At 58.1% G+C, this 14288-nt stretch overlaps 1 protein-coding gene across 1 annotated transcript in view; it reads right to left on the bottom strand.

Moving 5' to 3' along the window:
- Positions 1–13894, bottom strand: part of LOC125449523 (uncharacterized) — a 19435-nt gene extending 5541 nt beyond the window's left edge. Inside the window, exons 1-4 of the mRNA XM_059642815.1 lie at positions 13558–13894; positions 10492–10692; positions 8995–9114; positions 4301–4357 (exon numbers count right to left, since the gene is read on the bottom strand). Coding sequence (XP_059498798.1) covers positions 4301–4357; positions 8995–9114; positions 10492–10692; positions 13558–13596 — 417 coding nt within the window. The 5' untranslated portion in view covers positions 13597–13894. The remainder of the gene's footprint in view (positions 1–4300; positions 4358–8994; positions 9115–10491; positions 10693–13557) is intronic.
- Positions 13895–14288: the final 394 nt, after the last annotated feature.

The following is a 14288-nucleotide window of genomic DNA, read 5'->3' on the forward strand; positions in this document are numbered from 1 at the left end:
CAGTGACTCCCAATGTGATACAGAGACAGGAACTGTACACAGTGTCACCCAGTGTGATCCAGAGACCGGGAATGTACACAGTGACTCCCAGTGTGATACAGAGACTGGGACTGTACACAGTGACTCCCAGTGTGATCCAGAGACCGGGACTGTACACAGTGACTCCCAGTGAGATACAGAGACAGGAACTGTACACAGTGACTCCCAGTGTGATACAGAGACAGGAACTGTACACAGTGACTCCCAGTGTGATACAGAGAGAGGAACTGTACAGAGTGACTCCCAGTGTGATACAGAGACAGGGACTGTACACAGTGACTCCAGTGTGATACAGAGACAGGGACTGTACACAGTGACTCCCAGTGTGATACAGAGACAGGGAACTGTACACAGTGACTCCCAGTGTGATACAGAGACAGGGACTGTACACAGTGACTCCCAGTGTGATACAGAGACAGGAACTGTACACAGTGACTCCCAGTGTGATACAGAGACAGGAACTGCACACAGTGACTCCCAGTGTGATACAGACACAGGGAACTGTACACAGTGACTCCCAGTGTGATACAGAGACAGGAACTGTACACAGTGACTCCCAGTGTGATACAGAGACCGGGACTGTACACAGTGACTCCCAGTGTGATACAGAGACAGGGACTGTACACAGTGACTCCCAGTGTGATACAGAGACCGGGACTGTACACAGTGACTCCCAGTGTGATACAGAGACAGGAACTGTACACAGTGACTCCCAGTGTGATACAGATATTGAACTATACACAGTGACTCCCAGTGTGATACAGAGACAGGAACTGTACACAGTGACTCCCAGTGTGACACAGAGACAGGAACTGTACGCAGTGACTCCCAGTGTGATACAGAGACAGGGACTGTACACAGTGACTCCCAGTGTGATACAGAGACTGGGACTGTACACAGTGACTCCCAGTGTGATCCAGAGACCGGGACTGTACACAGTGACTCCCAGTGTGATACAGAGACAGGAACTGTACACAGTGACTCCCAGTGTGATACAGAGACCGGGAATGTTCACAGTGACACCCAGTGTGATCCAGAGAACAGGAATATACACAGTGACTCCCAGTGTGATACAGAGACCGGGAATGTACACAGTGACTCCCAGTGTGATACAGAGACCGGGACTGTACACAGTGACTCCCAGTGTGATACAGAGACCAGGAACTGTACACAGTGACTCCCAGTGTGATACAGAGACCAGAACCTTTACACAGTGAATCCCAGTGTGATACAGAGACAGGGACTGTACACAGTGACTCCCAGTGTGATACAGAGACCAGAACCTTTACACAGTGACTCCCAGTGTGATACAGATACAGGAACTGTACACAGTGACTCCCAGTGTGATCCAGAGACAGGGACTGTACACAGTGACTCCCAGTGTGATCCAGAGACAGGGACTGTACACAGTGACTCCAGTGTGATACAGAGACAGGAATTGTACACAGTGACTCCCAGTGTGATCCAGAGACCGGGACTGTACACAGTGACTCCCAGTGAGATACAGAGACTGGGAACTGTACACAGTGACTCCCAGTGTGATACAGAGACAGGAACTGTACACAGTGACTCCCAGTGTGATACAGAGACTGGGAACTGTACACAGTGACTCCCAGTGTGATACAGAGACAGGAACTGTACACAGTGACTCCCAGTGTGATACAGAGACCGGGAACTGTACACAGTGACTCCCAGTGTGATACAGAGACAGGGAACTGTACACAGTGTCTACCAGTGAGATACAGAGAAAGGACTGTACACAGTGACTCCCAGTGTGATACAGAGACAGGGAACTGTACACAGTGACTCCCAGTGTGATACAGAGACAGGGACTGTACACAGTGACTCCAGTGTGATACAGAGACAGGGACTGTACACAGTGACTCCCAGTGTGATACAGAGACAGGGAACTGTACACAGTGACTCCCAGTGTGATACAGAGACAGGGACTGTACACAGTGACTCCCAGTGTGATACAGAGACAGGAACTGTACACAGTGACTCCCAGTGTGATACAGAGACAGGAACTGCACACAGTGACTCCCAGTGTGATACAGACACAGGGAACTGTACACAGTGACTCCCAGTGTGATACAGAGACAGGAACTGTACACAGTGACTCCCAGTGTGATACAGAGACCGGGACTGTACACAGTGACTCCCAGTGTGATACAGAGACAGGGACTGTACACAGTGACTCCCAGTGTGATACAGAGACCGGGACTGTACACAGTGACTCCCAGTGTGATACAGAGACAGGAACTGTACACAGTGACTCCCAGTGTGATACAGATATTGAACTATACACAGTGACTCCCAGTGTGATACAGAGACAGGAACTGTACACAGTGACTCCCAGTGTGACACAGAGACAGGAACTGTACGCAGTGACTCCCAGTGTGATACAGAGACAGGGACTGTACACAGTGACTCCCAGTGTGATACAGAGACTGGGACTGTACACAGTGACTCCCAGTGTGATCCAGAGACCGGGACTGTACACAGTGACTCCCAGTGTGATACAGAGACAGGAACTGTACACAGTGACTCCCAGTGTGATACAGAGACCGGGAATGTTCACAGTGACACCCAGTGTGATCCAGAGAACAGGAATATACACAGTGACTCCCAGTGTGATACAGAGACCGGGAATGTACACAGTGACTCCCAGTGTGATACAGAGACCGGGACTGTACACAGTGACTCCCAGTGTGATACAGAGACCAGGAACTGTACACAGTGACTCCCAGTGTGATACAGAGACCAGAACCTTTACACAGTGAATCCCAGTGTGATACAGAGACAGGGACTGTACACAGTGACTCCCAGTGTGATACAGAGACCAGAACCTTTACACAGTGACTCCCAGTGTGATACAGATACAGGAACTGTACACAGTGACTCCCAGTGTGATCCAGAGACAGGGACTGTACACAGTGACTCCCAGTGTGATCCAGAGACAGGGACTGTACACAGTGACTCCAGTGTGATACAGAGACAGGAATTGTACACAGTGACTCCCAGTGTGATCCAGAGACCGGGACTGTACACAGTGACTCCCAGTGAGATACAGAGACTGGGAACTGTACACAGTGACTCCCAGTGTGATACAGAGACAGGAACTGTACACAGTGACTCCCAGTGTGATACAGAGACTGGGAACTGTACACAGTGACTCCCAGTGTGATACAGAGACAGGAACTGTACACAGTGACTCCCAGTGTGATACAGAGACCGGGAACTGTACACAGTGACTCCCAGTGTGATACAGAGACAGGGAACTGTACACAGTGTCTACCAGTGAGATACAGAGAAAGGACTGTACACAGTGACTCCCAGAGAGAGAGAGAGAGAGAGATTAAGGGAAACAGAGAGCCCACAACAGAACTGTTAGTAATGTGGAGCGCAGACTGAACACTGATCAGCAATGGGATTGACCAAAGATGTAGCAGGCTGGAGGGCCAGAATGGCGTCCTGTCTTTGGTGATTTTTGTCCAGGACTTGGGGATTGATTGAAGTGCCGTTCGCACAGGGGGTTATAACGTGAAATTAAACTGAGTGAGTGGGCCGAAGGATAGCAGTGCAATGTCGATAAACATGAGCTGAGCCACGATGGTAGGGAACAGAGAGGGGCAGATGATTATCTGAATGGCGACAGATCGAGGGAGTGGGTAGTGTAGCAGGGCCTGGGTTACCCTGCAGGCCAGCTGCTGGACAGATGGCAAATAAAAACAAAGTGAGCGAGAAAAACTGAGAAGTGCGGCTGGAGCCCGAACGTGAACGCTGCTGTCTCTCTCAGCTACAGACGCGGCCGAGTTTCTCCAGCAAATTCCCGTTTTTTTTGCCTGAGGAGACGGGGCTAGGGAGGGAGATTGGTGGGGTGGGGTGGGGGCGCGGGGTGACCGTCCTCCCCTGGAGAGTGCGGGTGCGGGATCTGGGGAATTCGCTTCCGCGGGAAATGCTTTTAGGAGGGGGTTTGATACAGTTGGTGGGGCTGAAGGGATAGAAAGGAATGGTCGGTGGGAGGCTGGAAAAAGTGGGAACTGAGCTTAATGATCGCCCATGGGCATGAGGAATGGCAGGGAAGCAGATTCCTGGGGCCGAATGGCCTCCACCTGATGGCGTGACCTGTTGGGCCTGGTCAAGGCGTGGTGTATGAGGTTGGGGTGAGGGTTTGGAGATGGGGTTTGACTTGTCTCGCTGTCAGAGAGCAATCCCACGGTAACACCCAGCACCCACAGACAGTCCTTCCTGCACATACCATTGACTTGTTGGAGGAGCTGCGCACAGCCAGAGCGAGGAGGCCAGCCACAGTCGCCTGGAGGAGAGAGGGGACAGGTCAGTCACACACTGGGAGATGACACAGCAAGCCCTTCCCTCCCAGCCCAGTCCCCGTGTGGTACACACCGTCACGCATCCCCACCCCGTGTCCCACACTCACACGGCTCATCCGCTCCTCAAACAATCACACACACCCAGCCTCCTTATCCCTGATACCCCCTCCAGCCCCTACACCCCCTCCCTATCTCTGTAACCCCCTCCAGCCCCTACACCCCCTCCCTATCTCTGTAACCCCCTCCAGCCCCTACACCCCCTCCCTATCTCTGTAACCCCCTCCGGCCCCTACACCCCCTCCCTATCTCTGTAACCCCCTCCAGCCCCTACACCCCCTCCCTATCTCTGTAACCCCCTCCAGCCCCTACACCCCCTCCCTATCTCTGTAACCCCCTCCAGCCCCTACACCCCCTCCCTATCTCTGTAACCCCCTCCAGCCCCTACACCCCCTCCCTATCTCTGTAACCCCCTCCAGCCCCTACACCCCCTCCCTATCTCTGTAACCCCCTCCAGCCCCTACACCCCCTCCCTATCTCTGTAACCCCCTCCAGCCTCTACACCCCCTCCCTATCTCAGTAACCCCCTCCAGACCCTACACCCCCTCCCTATCTCTGTTACCTCCTCCAGCCCCGACACCCCCTCCCTATCTCTGTTACCTCCTCCAGACCCTACACCCCCTCCCCATCTCTGTAACCCCCTCCAGCCTCTACACCCCCTCCCTATCTCTGTCACCCCCTCCAGCCCCTACACCCCCTCCCTATCTCTGTAACCCCCTCCAACCCCTACACCCCCTCCCTATCTCAGTAACCCCCTCCAGACCCTACACCCCCTCCCTATCTCTGTAACCCCCTCCAGCCCCTACACCCACTCACTATCTCTGTAACCTCCTCCAGACCCTACACCCCCTCCCCATCTCTGTAACCCCCTCCAGCCTCTACACCCCCTCCCTATCTCTGTAACCCCCTCCAGCCCCTACACCCCCTCCCTATCTCTGTAACCCCCTCCAGCCCCTACACCCCCTCCCTATCTCAGTAACCCCCTCCAGCCCCTACACCCCCTCCCTATCTCTGTAACCCCCTCCAGCCCCTACACCCCCTCCCTATCTCTGTAACCCCCTCCAGCCCCTACACCCCCTCCCTATCTCTGTTACCTCCTCCAGACCCTACATCTCCTCCCTATCACTGTAACACCCTCCAGCCCCTACAACCCCTCCCTATCTCTGAAACCCCCTCCAGCTCCTAAACCCCCTCCCTATCTTTGTAACACCCTCCAGCCCCTACACCCACTCCCTATCTCTGTCACCCCCTCCATCCCCTACACCCACTCACTATCTCTGTCACCCCCTCCATCCCCTACACCCCCTCCCTATCTCTGTAACCCCCTCCATCCCCTCCGGCCCCTCCCTATCTCTGTCACCCCCTCCATCCCCTACACCCCCTCCCTATCTCTCTCACCCCCTCCAGCCCCTCCCTATCTCTGTAACCCCCTCCAGCCCCTACACCCCCTCCCCATCTCTGTCACCCCCTTCAGCCCCTACACCCCCTCCCTATCTCTGTAACCCCCTCCGGCCCCTACACCCCCTCCCTATCTCTGTAACCCCCTCCAGCCCCTACACCCCCTCCCTATCTCTGTAACCCCCTCCATCCCCTACACCCCCTCCCTGTCTCTGTAACCCCCTCCAGCCCCTACACCCCCTCCCTATCTCTGTGACCCCCTCCAGCCCCTACGCCCCCTCCCTATCACTGTAACCCCTTCCAGCCCCTACACCCCCTCCCTATCTCTGTAACCCCCTCCAGCCCCTACACCCCCTCCCTATCTCTGTAACCCCCTCCGGCCCCTACACCCCCTCCCTATCTCTGTAACCCCCTCCAGCCCCTACACCCCCTCCCTATCTCTGTAACCCCCTCCAGCCCCTACACCCCCTCCCTATCTCTGTAACCCCCTCCAGCCCCGACACCCCCTCCCTATCTCTGTAACCCCCTCCAGCCCCTGCGCCCCCTCCCTATCTCTGTAACCCCCTCCAGCCCCGACACCCCCTCCCTATCTCTGTAACCCCCTCCAGCCCCTACACCCCCTCCCTATCTCTGTAACCCCCTCCAGTCCCTACACCCCCTCCCTATCTCTGTAACCCCCTCCAGCCCCTACACCCCCTCCCTATCTCTGTAACCCCCGACATCCCCTCCCTATCTCTGTAACCCCCTCCAGTCCCTACACCCCCTCCCTATCTCTGTAACCCCCTCCAGCCCCTACACCCCCTCCCTATCTCTGTAACCCCCTCCAGCCCTACACCCCCTCCCTATCTCTGTAACCCCCTCCAGCCCCTACACCCCCTCCCTATCTCTGTAACCCCCTCCAGCCCCTACACCCCCTCCCTATCTCTGTAACCCCCTCCAGCCCCTACACCCCCTCCCTATCTCTGTAACCCCCTCCAGCCCCTGCGCCCCCTCCCTATCTCTGTAACCTCCTCCAGCTCCTACACCCCCTCCCTATCTCTGCAGCCCCCTCCATCCCCTCCCTATCTCTGTAACCCCCTCCATCCTCCTACACCCCCTCCCTATCTCTGTAACCCCCTCCAGCCCCTACACCCCCTCCCTATCTCCGTAACCCCCTCCAGCCCCTACACCCCCTCCCTATCTCTGTCACCCCCTCCAGCCCCTCCATCCCCTCCCTATCTCTGTCAGCCCCTCCAGCCCCTACACCCCCTCCCTGTCTCTGTAACCCCCTCAAGCCCCTACACCCCCTCCCTCTCTCTGTAACCCCCTCCAGCCCCTACACCCCCTCCCTCTCTCTGTAACCCCCTCCAGCCCCTACACCCCCTCCCTATCTCTGTAACCCCCTCCAGCCCCTACACCCTCTCCCTATCTCTGTAACCCCCTCCAGCCCCTACACCCCCTCCCTATCTCTGTAACCCCCTCCAGCCCCTACACCCCCTCCCTATCTCTGTAACCCCCTCCAGCCCCTACACCCCCTCCCTATCTCTGTAACCCCCTCCAGCCCCTACACCCCCTCCCTATCTCTGTAACCCCCTCCAGCCCCTGCACCCCCTCCCTATCTCTGTAACCTCCTCCAGCTCCTACACCCCCTCCCTATCTCTGCAGCCCCCTCCATTCCCTCCCTATCTCTGTAACCCCCTCCATCCTCCTACACCCCCTCCCTATCTCTGTAACCCCCTCCAGCCCCTACACCCCCTCCCTATCTCCGTAACCCCCTCCAGCCCCTACACCCCCTCCCTATCTCTGTCACCCCCTCCAGCCCCTCCATCCCCTCCCTATCTCTGTCACCCCCTCCAGCCCCTACACCCCCTCCCTGTCTCTGTAACCCCCTCCAGCCCCTACACCCCCTCCCTCTCTCTGTAACCCCCTCCAGCCCCTACACCCCCTCCCTCTCTCTGTAACCCCCTCCACCCCTACACCCCCTCCCTATCGCTGTAACCCCCTCCATCCCCTACACCCCCTCCCTATCTCTGTAACCCCCTCCAGCCCCTACACCCCCTCCCTCTCTCTGTAACCCCCTCCAGCCCCTACACCCCCTCCCTGTCTCTGTAACCCCCTCCAGCCCCTACACCCCCTCCCTATCTCTGTAACCCCCTCCGGCCCCTACACCCCCTCCCTATCTCTGTAAACCCCTCCAGCCCCTACACCCCCTCCCTATCTCTGTAACCCCCTCCAGCCCCTACACCCCCTCCCTATCACTGTAACCCCCTCCAGCCCCTACACCCCCTCCCTATCTCTGTAACCCCCTCCAGCCCCTACACCCCCTCCCTATCTCTGTAACCCCCTCCAGCCCCTACACCCCCTCCCTATCTCTGTAACCCCCATTACTTACAGCCCTCACTGTGCCTGGGACCTGCCCACACACACTAGGGCTAATGGAAGAGTGCCACGTTTCGGGACATTCCCGGTATTCCTGAAGCCTGGGAGAAGAAGCGAACTCATTGGCCGCACAGAGTTCAAAATGAGAGGGGCACAGGTGTAAGGTGAAAGCAGGAGATATTTAAAAGGGAGCTGAGGGGTAACCTTTTCACACAGAGGGTGGTGCGTGTATGGAATGAGCTGCCAGAGGAAGTGGTGGGGGCTGGTACAGTTACAGCATTTAAAAGGCATCTGGATGGGGACATGAATAGGAAGGGATTAGAGGGATAAGAGCCAAATGCTGGCAAATGGGACTGGATTAATGTAGGATATAGGGTCAGCATGGATGGGAAGGGCCGAAGGTCCTCTGCGAGTACGATGCCTTTCACATCGAACACCATGCGCTTGACATTTCTTCTGGTTGGCGCTGATGGCTGCTTGCCCCTTGCTGGGGGTGGGGTCGCCCTGTTTGCCTCGGGTTTTTTTGGGGGGTTAGCACCGGGAGACCAGGGGAGGCCCTGAACACCACCTCACCCCACAACCCCAGGCCTGGGCGGAGGGGTCCAGTGTCCGGTGTCCGGTAGAAAGGGAGCTGCCCAGCTGGCATTCTTGCCAGGGTCCTGATGGCAGGGCGGCAATCGCTTGGGGCCAGACGCCTCTGCGCACCCAGAGCGACCCGGCGGGGGTTGGGGGCGGCCGCGACGGGTGACACCCCCCACCCCAGAAGCACACCCCACCCACCCACCCGGGGTACCCCTGCCCTCCTCACCAGGACTCCGGTCCACCACGGCGTGCCCACCAGGATGGGGAAGCTGAGTCTCCACCTGGAGATGAAGATGATGATCAACCCGAAGACTGCGCTGAAGACTCCCGACACGGCTTGGCCAAACTGTTGGGAAGGGGGTTGGGGGGAGAGAAAACAGGCTGCGTTACTCATGCAGGGAGCGGGGCCTGCCTCCGTGTGTTTGGTTTTTCGGCAACAGCAGGCATCGCCGGTGAGGGGGGACCCCCGCCTTTCCAACACCCCAGGAGCACTTGTCAAACAGCGACAAAATGCCCCGAACTGTGGGATCCTCTTCCCAACTCACGCCCGCTTTGCTGCTCACCCGCTGTGGGCTCTCCCTCACTGAGGAGGGGCAGATCACCAGCCCCTTCACTCAGACTTGGCGCACTCCGATTCCGCCCCCCCCACCACACCCATTCCCCACGGTCGTCATGAGGTGTTCACCACATCCTGTCAACCAAACACACCCACCCCCTCAGCACTGACCATCCAACAGTGCTCACTCCCTCAGCACTGACCCTCCGACCGTGCCCACCCCCTCAGCACTGACACTCTGACAGCGCCCGCTCCCTCAGCACTGACCCTCCGACAGTGCCCGCTCCTTCAGCACTGACCCTCCGACCGTGCCCGCCCCCTCAGCACTGACCCTCTGACAGCGCCTGCTCCCTCAGCACTGACCCCCCGTCAGCGCCCGCTCCCTCAGCACTGACCCTCCGACAGTGCCCGCTCCCTCAGCACTGACCCTCCGACAGTGCCCGCTCCCTCGGCACTGACCCTCCGACTGCCCGCGGTGCCTAAGGGGTGGGGTCAGACCGAATCAATCCCTTCAGACACAGCTGCTGACTGTAAAATGTCGCCGTATCCCTTAGCATCCCGTTCCCTGAGCTCCCCATTCCCCGGACCTACACGAACACGAGGAATCCTGATCACAGAGGAAGGCTCAGGAATTGCAAGTCCTTGCAGCGAGATCCTCATTCCCACTCCCAGCCTCTCGAGTCTCTGAATGGACTGGGGACCCTCATCATGTCTCTCGGACCCCCCACAACAACCGATTACCCCTGGAAATGGGCTCAGTCTGTCCTGGAGGAATTACTGAGAAGATCCCTCCTCCAGAGAAACCACACGGGTGAGGAGGAGCTGATGGTCTCGAGGTGTATATTTTGTTGGGCTGTGATGGCAGAGATCCAGGTTTTGTTGCTGAGGGTCGGCGGTGGGCGGGGAGCCCCTGGTTCAATCCCAGGGCGGAATTTCGAATCCTCCAGGAGCCTGGAATTACGAATCCCCCGAAGGCCCTGAATCCGCTGCCAATTGTCGGGGAAGACCCGTATGGTTCACTCATGCCCTTTCGGGATGGAAGCTGCCATCCTGAACCTGGTCTGGACTACATGTGACTCCAGGCCCACAGCAACGTAGTTGACCGTTAACTATGTCCTGGGGCAATTAGGGACGGGGTACCGTTCTCGGCAGAACACACTCACATACCCCAAGGTTCTTGAGCCTGTTACGCTCCTCTTCCAGCTCGTCCTCCTCATCAGGATCCAGACTCGGAGCGATGTAGGTTCCCGGAGGAAGCTGGTGGCTGGGGAAATAATCCGGAATGCCGGGAATCTGGCTGAGGGGCTCAGTGACCGGGATCCTGGTGGCCTCCTCGTGTTTCAGCATGGCCGAAGTCATGGCAACTAACTGCAAAATAAAATGTGCCCACACAATGCAGGGAGTTAGCGCCTACTGAGGGAGCGGGTACTGTCGGAGGGTCAGTATTGAGGGAGTGGGCACTGTTGGAGGGTCAGTGCTGAGGGTGCGGGCACTGTCGGAGGGTCAGTGCTGAGGGAGTGGGCACTGTCAGAGGGTCAGTGCTGAGGGAGCGGGCACTGTCGGAGGGTCAGTGCTGAGGGAGTGGGCACTGTCAGAGGGTCATTCCTGAGGGAGCGGGCACTGTCGGAGGGTCAGTGCTGATGGAGCAGGCACTGTCGGAGGGTCAGTGCTGAGGGAGCGGGCACTGTTGGAGGGTCAGTGCTGAGGGAGCGGGCACTGTCGGAGGGTCAGTGCTGAGGGAGCAGGCACTGACGGAGGGTCAGTGCTGAGGGAGTGGGCACTGTCAGAGGGTCAGTGCTGAGGGAGCGGCCACTGTCGGAGGGTCAGTGCTGAGGGAGCGGGCACTGTCGGAGGGTCAGTGCTGATGGAGCGGGCACTGTCAGAGGGTCAGTGCTGAGGGAGCGGGCACTGTCGGAGGGTCAGTGCTGATGGAGCGGGCACTGTCAGATGGTCAGTGCTGAGGGAGCGGGCACTGTCGGAGAGTCAGTGCTGAGGGAGCGGGCACTGTCGGGGGCTCAGTGCTGAGGGAGCGGGCACTGTCAGAGGGTCAGTTCTGAGGGAGCGGGCACTGTCAGAGGGTCAGTTCTGAGGGAGCGGGCACTGTCAGAGGGTCAGTGCTGAGGGAGCGGGCACTGTCGGAGGGTCAGTGCTGAGGGAGCGGGCACTGTCGGAGGGTCAGTGCTGAGGGAGTGGGCACTGTCAGAGGGTCAGTGCTGAGGGAGCGGGCACTGTCAGAGGGTCAGTTCTGAGGGAGCGGGCACTGTCGCAGGGTCAGTGCTGAGGGAGCGGGCACTGTCAGAGGGTCAGTTCTGAGGGAGCGGGCACTGTCGCAGGGTCAGTTCTGAGGGAGCGGGCACTGTCGCAGGGTCAGTGCTGAGGGGGTGTAGGGGCTGGAGGGGGTTACAGAGATAGGGAGGGGGTGTAGGGGCTGGAGGGGGTTACAGAGATAGGGAGGGGGTGTAGGGGCTGGAGGGGGTTACAGAGATAGGGAGGGGGTGTAGGGGCTGGAGGGGGTCGAAAAGAGTTGCTGTATAGTCAGACCCAGTTGCTCGTTGTGGGTGTGTTGGCGGAGCTGATGCTTTCTGGGGTGCGAGTCAATGGAACAATCGTGTTGTTTGAGGAGCCTGTGTGAGGCCTGTTGTGGCCGATGAGCTGGTGTTTGTGGGGGCGGGGATGCAGCGGTTGTTTGGGAGTTAGCGTGGGTGGAGAGCAGTGTCAGTGCACAGGGAGCCATACCCTGGGGACTGGAGGCACGTGTGGATGAGTGTCCTTTAGAGACGGGCGTCCCCACGGGAGCTGTGTGTCCTCAGTGTCCCCACCCCCCGCAACCATCCCCGAGCCTCGTAAACAACCCCCACCCTCCCCAGGGTTGGGAATTCCCCAGAGTCCCCACATGGGACACCAGCCTTAACTCCGACCCCTTACCCCCTCACCTACACCCAACCCCCACCCTACCCACCCACGGTCCCACTCTCAAACACAGCTCAATCCGATTCCCCCCCCACCTTCCCACCTACCCTCCCCTCCTCCTGTCCCACACACTCACCCTCACTGTCCCTCCGCACCCCTCCTATCTCCTGTCTCCCTCCCCCTCCCCATCACCACCTCTCCCCCTCTTCCTCTCTCCCTCTTCACTCTCCCCTCGTCCCCTTCACCCCTCCCCAGTCACCCTCTCCCCCTTCACACTCTCCCCCTCACTCTCAAACTCTCACTGTGTCACTGCTCCCCTCTCCAGCCCCCCATCTCTCCCTCCCCCACTCTCCGCTCCCCATCTCCACCTCAAACCCCCTCCTCTCCCACCTCCTCCTCTTCCCATCTCCCTCTGCCCCCATCTGTCGCTCTCTCTCTCCCTCTCCCTCATCCACCCTATCACCGCTCCCATCTCCCCTCTCCCACCTCTCTCCATCTGTCACTCTCTCCATCACTGTCATCTGCTCTTTCTCCGTCTCTCTTTCCCTCCGTCTCTCTCTCTCTCTCTCGCTCTCTCTCTCCCTCATTGTCATTCTCTCTCTCTGCCTCCCTGTCTCTCTATCCATCTCTCTCTGCCTTTCTGTCATTCTCTCTCTCTCTGTCTCCCTCTCTCTCACTCCGTCTCTCTCTCTCTCCGTCTCTCTCTCTCTCCGTCTCTCTCTCACTGTTTCTCCCTTACAGTCATTCTCTCTCTCTCCGTCTCTCTCTCTCTCACTGTCTCTCCCTTACTGCCATTCTCTCTCTCTCTCTCTCTGTCTCACTCCGTCTCTCTCTGTCTCTCTCTCTCCGTCTCTCTCTCTCACTGTCTCTCCCTTACTGCCATTCTCTCTCTCTCTCTCTCTGTCTCACTCCGTCTCTCTCTGTCTCTCTCTCTCCGTCTCTCTCTCTCACTGTCTCTCCCTTACTGCCATTCTCTCTCTCTCTCTCCCCATCTCTCTCTCTCTCTCTCTCTATCTCTCTCTCTCCGTCTCTCTCTCCATCTCTCTCTCTCCATTTCTCTCTCTCTGTCTCAGTCTGCTTTCTGATCACTCCGAGATAGCAGACAGTCCTCCCCAACTCTGCCCCTCAAACATTCCTCCATTACTGACCCAGAAGGCACAGCTCGCACGCATCATTTCCCAACCTCAAGCCATTCGATCCAGCCTCCTCGTGCTATCCCGCTGCCACCCAGCACCCGACCCTGCAGCAACGCTCGCCCCTCGAAGGTTCGCTCAAAAAGCTGCAGTGAGTTTTCTCTCAGTGAAAACAGATGTGACACCCTACCTGTCCATCAGCTGGTCTCACTGGCTCCAGGCACGACATGACAAGCACTGGCGATGCCACTTGTGGTCGATCTGCATTCGAGTGGGAAGCAGCGGAAGCTCTCAGAGGGTTCGGGTGCCAGCAGCAGCCAGCGGAACGGGAGACTGCGATGTGTGTGTGTGTGTGTGTGTGTGTGTGTGTGTGTGTGTGGGGGGGGGCGAGGCAGAGTGCCCGATCAATGCCAGCTTGGGGACGGGCTGTTTGGAAAGTGGGAAGCAGGTTCGGAGCTGTTTATGTTCGGAAGCAGGTTCGGAGCGTCACCTGAGGGCGAGGCTCAAGCTGTTTATGCGAGCCGGAGGTTCGGGAGCTGGGATCCAACAAACAACATCATCGAGGGAGATGTGCTGAGCCGGAACAGGGAGGGATCCTCCCGAGGGAGGGAAGGAGAGAACCAGAAACACTCAGATACACAGAGCACAGCTCCCAACACCAGCAGTTAGCCAGGGATCCCAGTTAAATCCCTCAGCTCCCAATCCGAGGGTCATGGGCCAACTGAGGGAGCACCGTGCTCTCAGAGGGTCAGTGCTGAGGGAGCGGGTGCTGTCGGAGGGTCAGTGCTGAGGGAGTGGGCACTGTCGGAGGGTCAGTGCTGAGGGAGCGGGCACTGTCGGAGGGTCACTCCCACCCCCACAAAACCCACTGCACACTACACTCACCAGCCCCACTCCCGCCAATCCGCTTCACTGCATCCT

The sequence above is a fragment of the Stegostoma tigrinum genome, chromosome 46 (genome assembly GCF_030684315.1).
Source record: "Stegostoma tigrinum isolate sSteTig4 chromosome 46, sSteTig4.hap1, whole genome shotgun sequence".
NCBI lineage: Eukaryota > Metazoa > Chordata > Chondrichthyes > Orectolobiformes > Stegostomatidae > Stegostoma > Stegostoma tigrinum.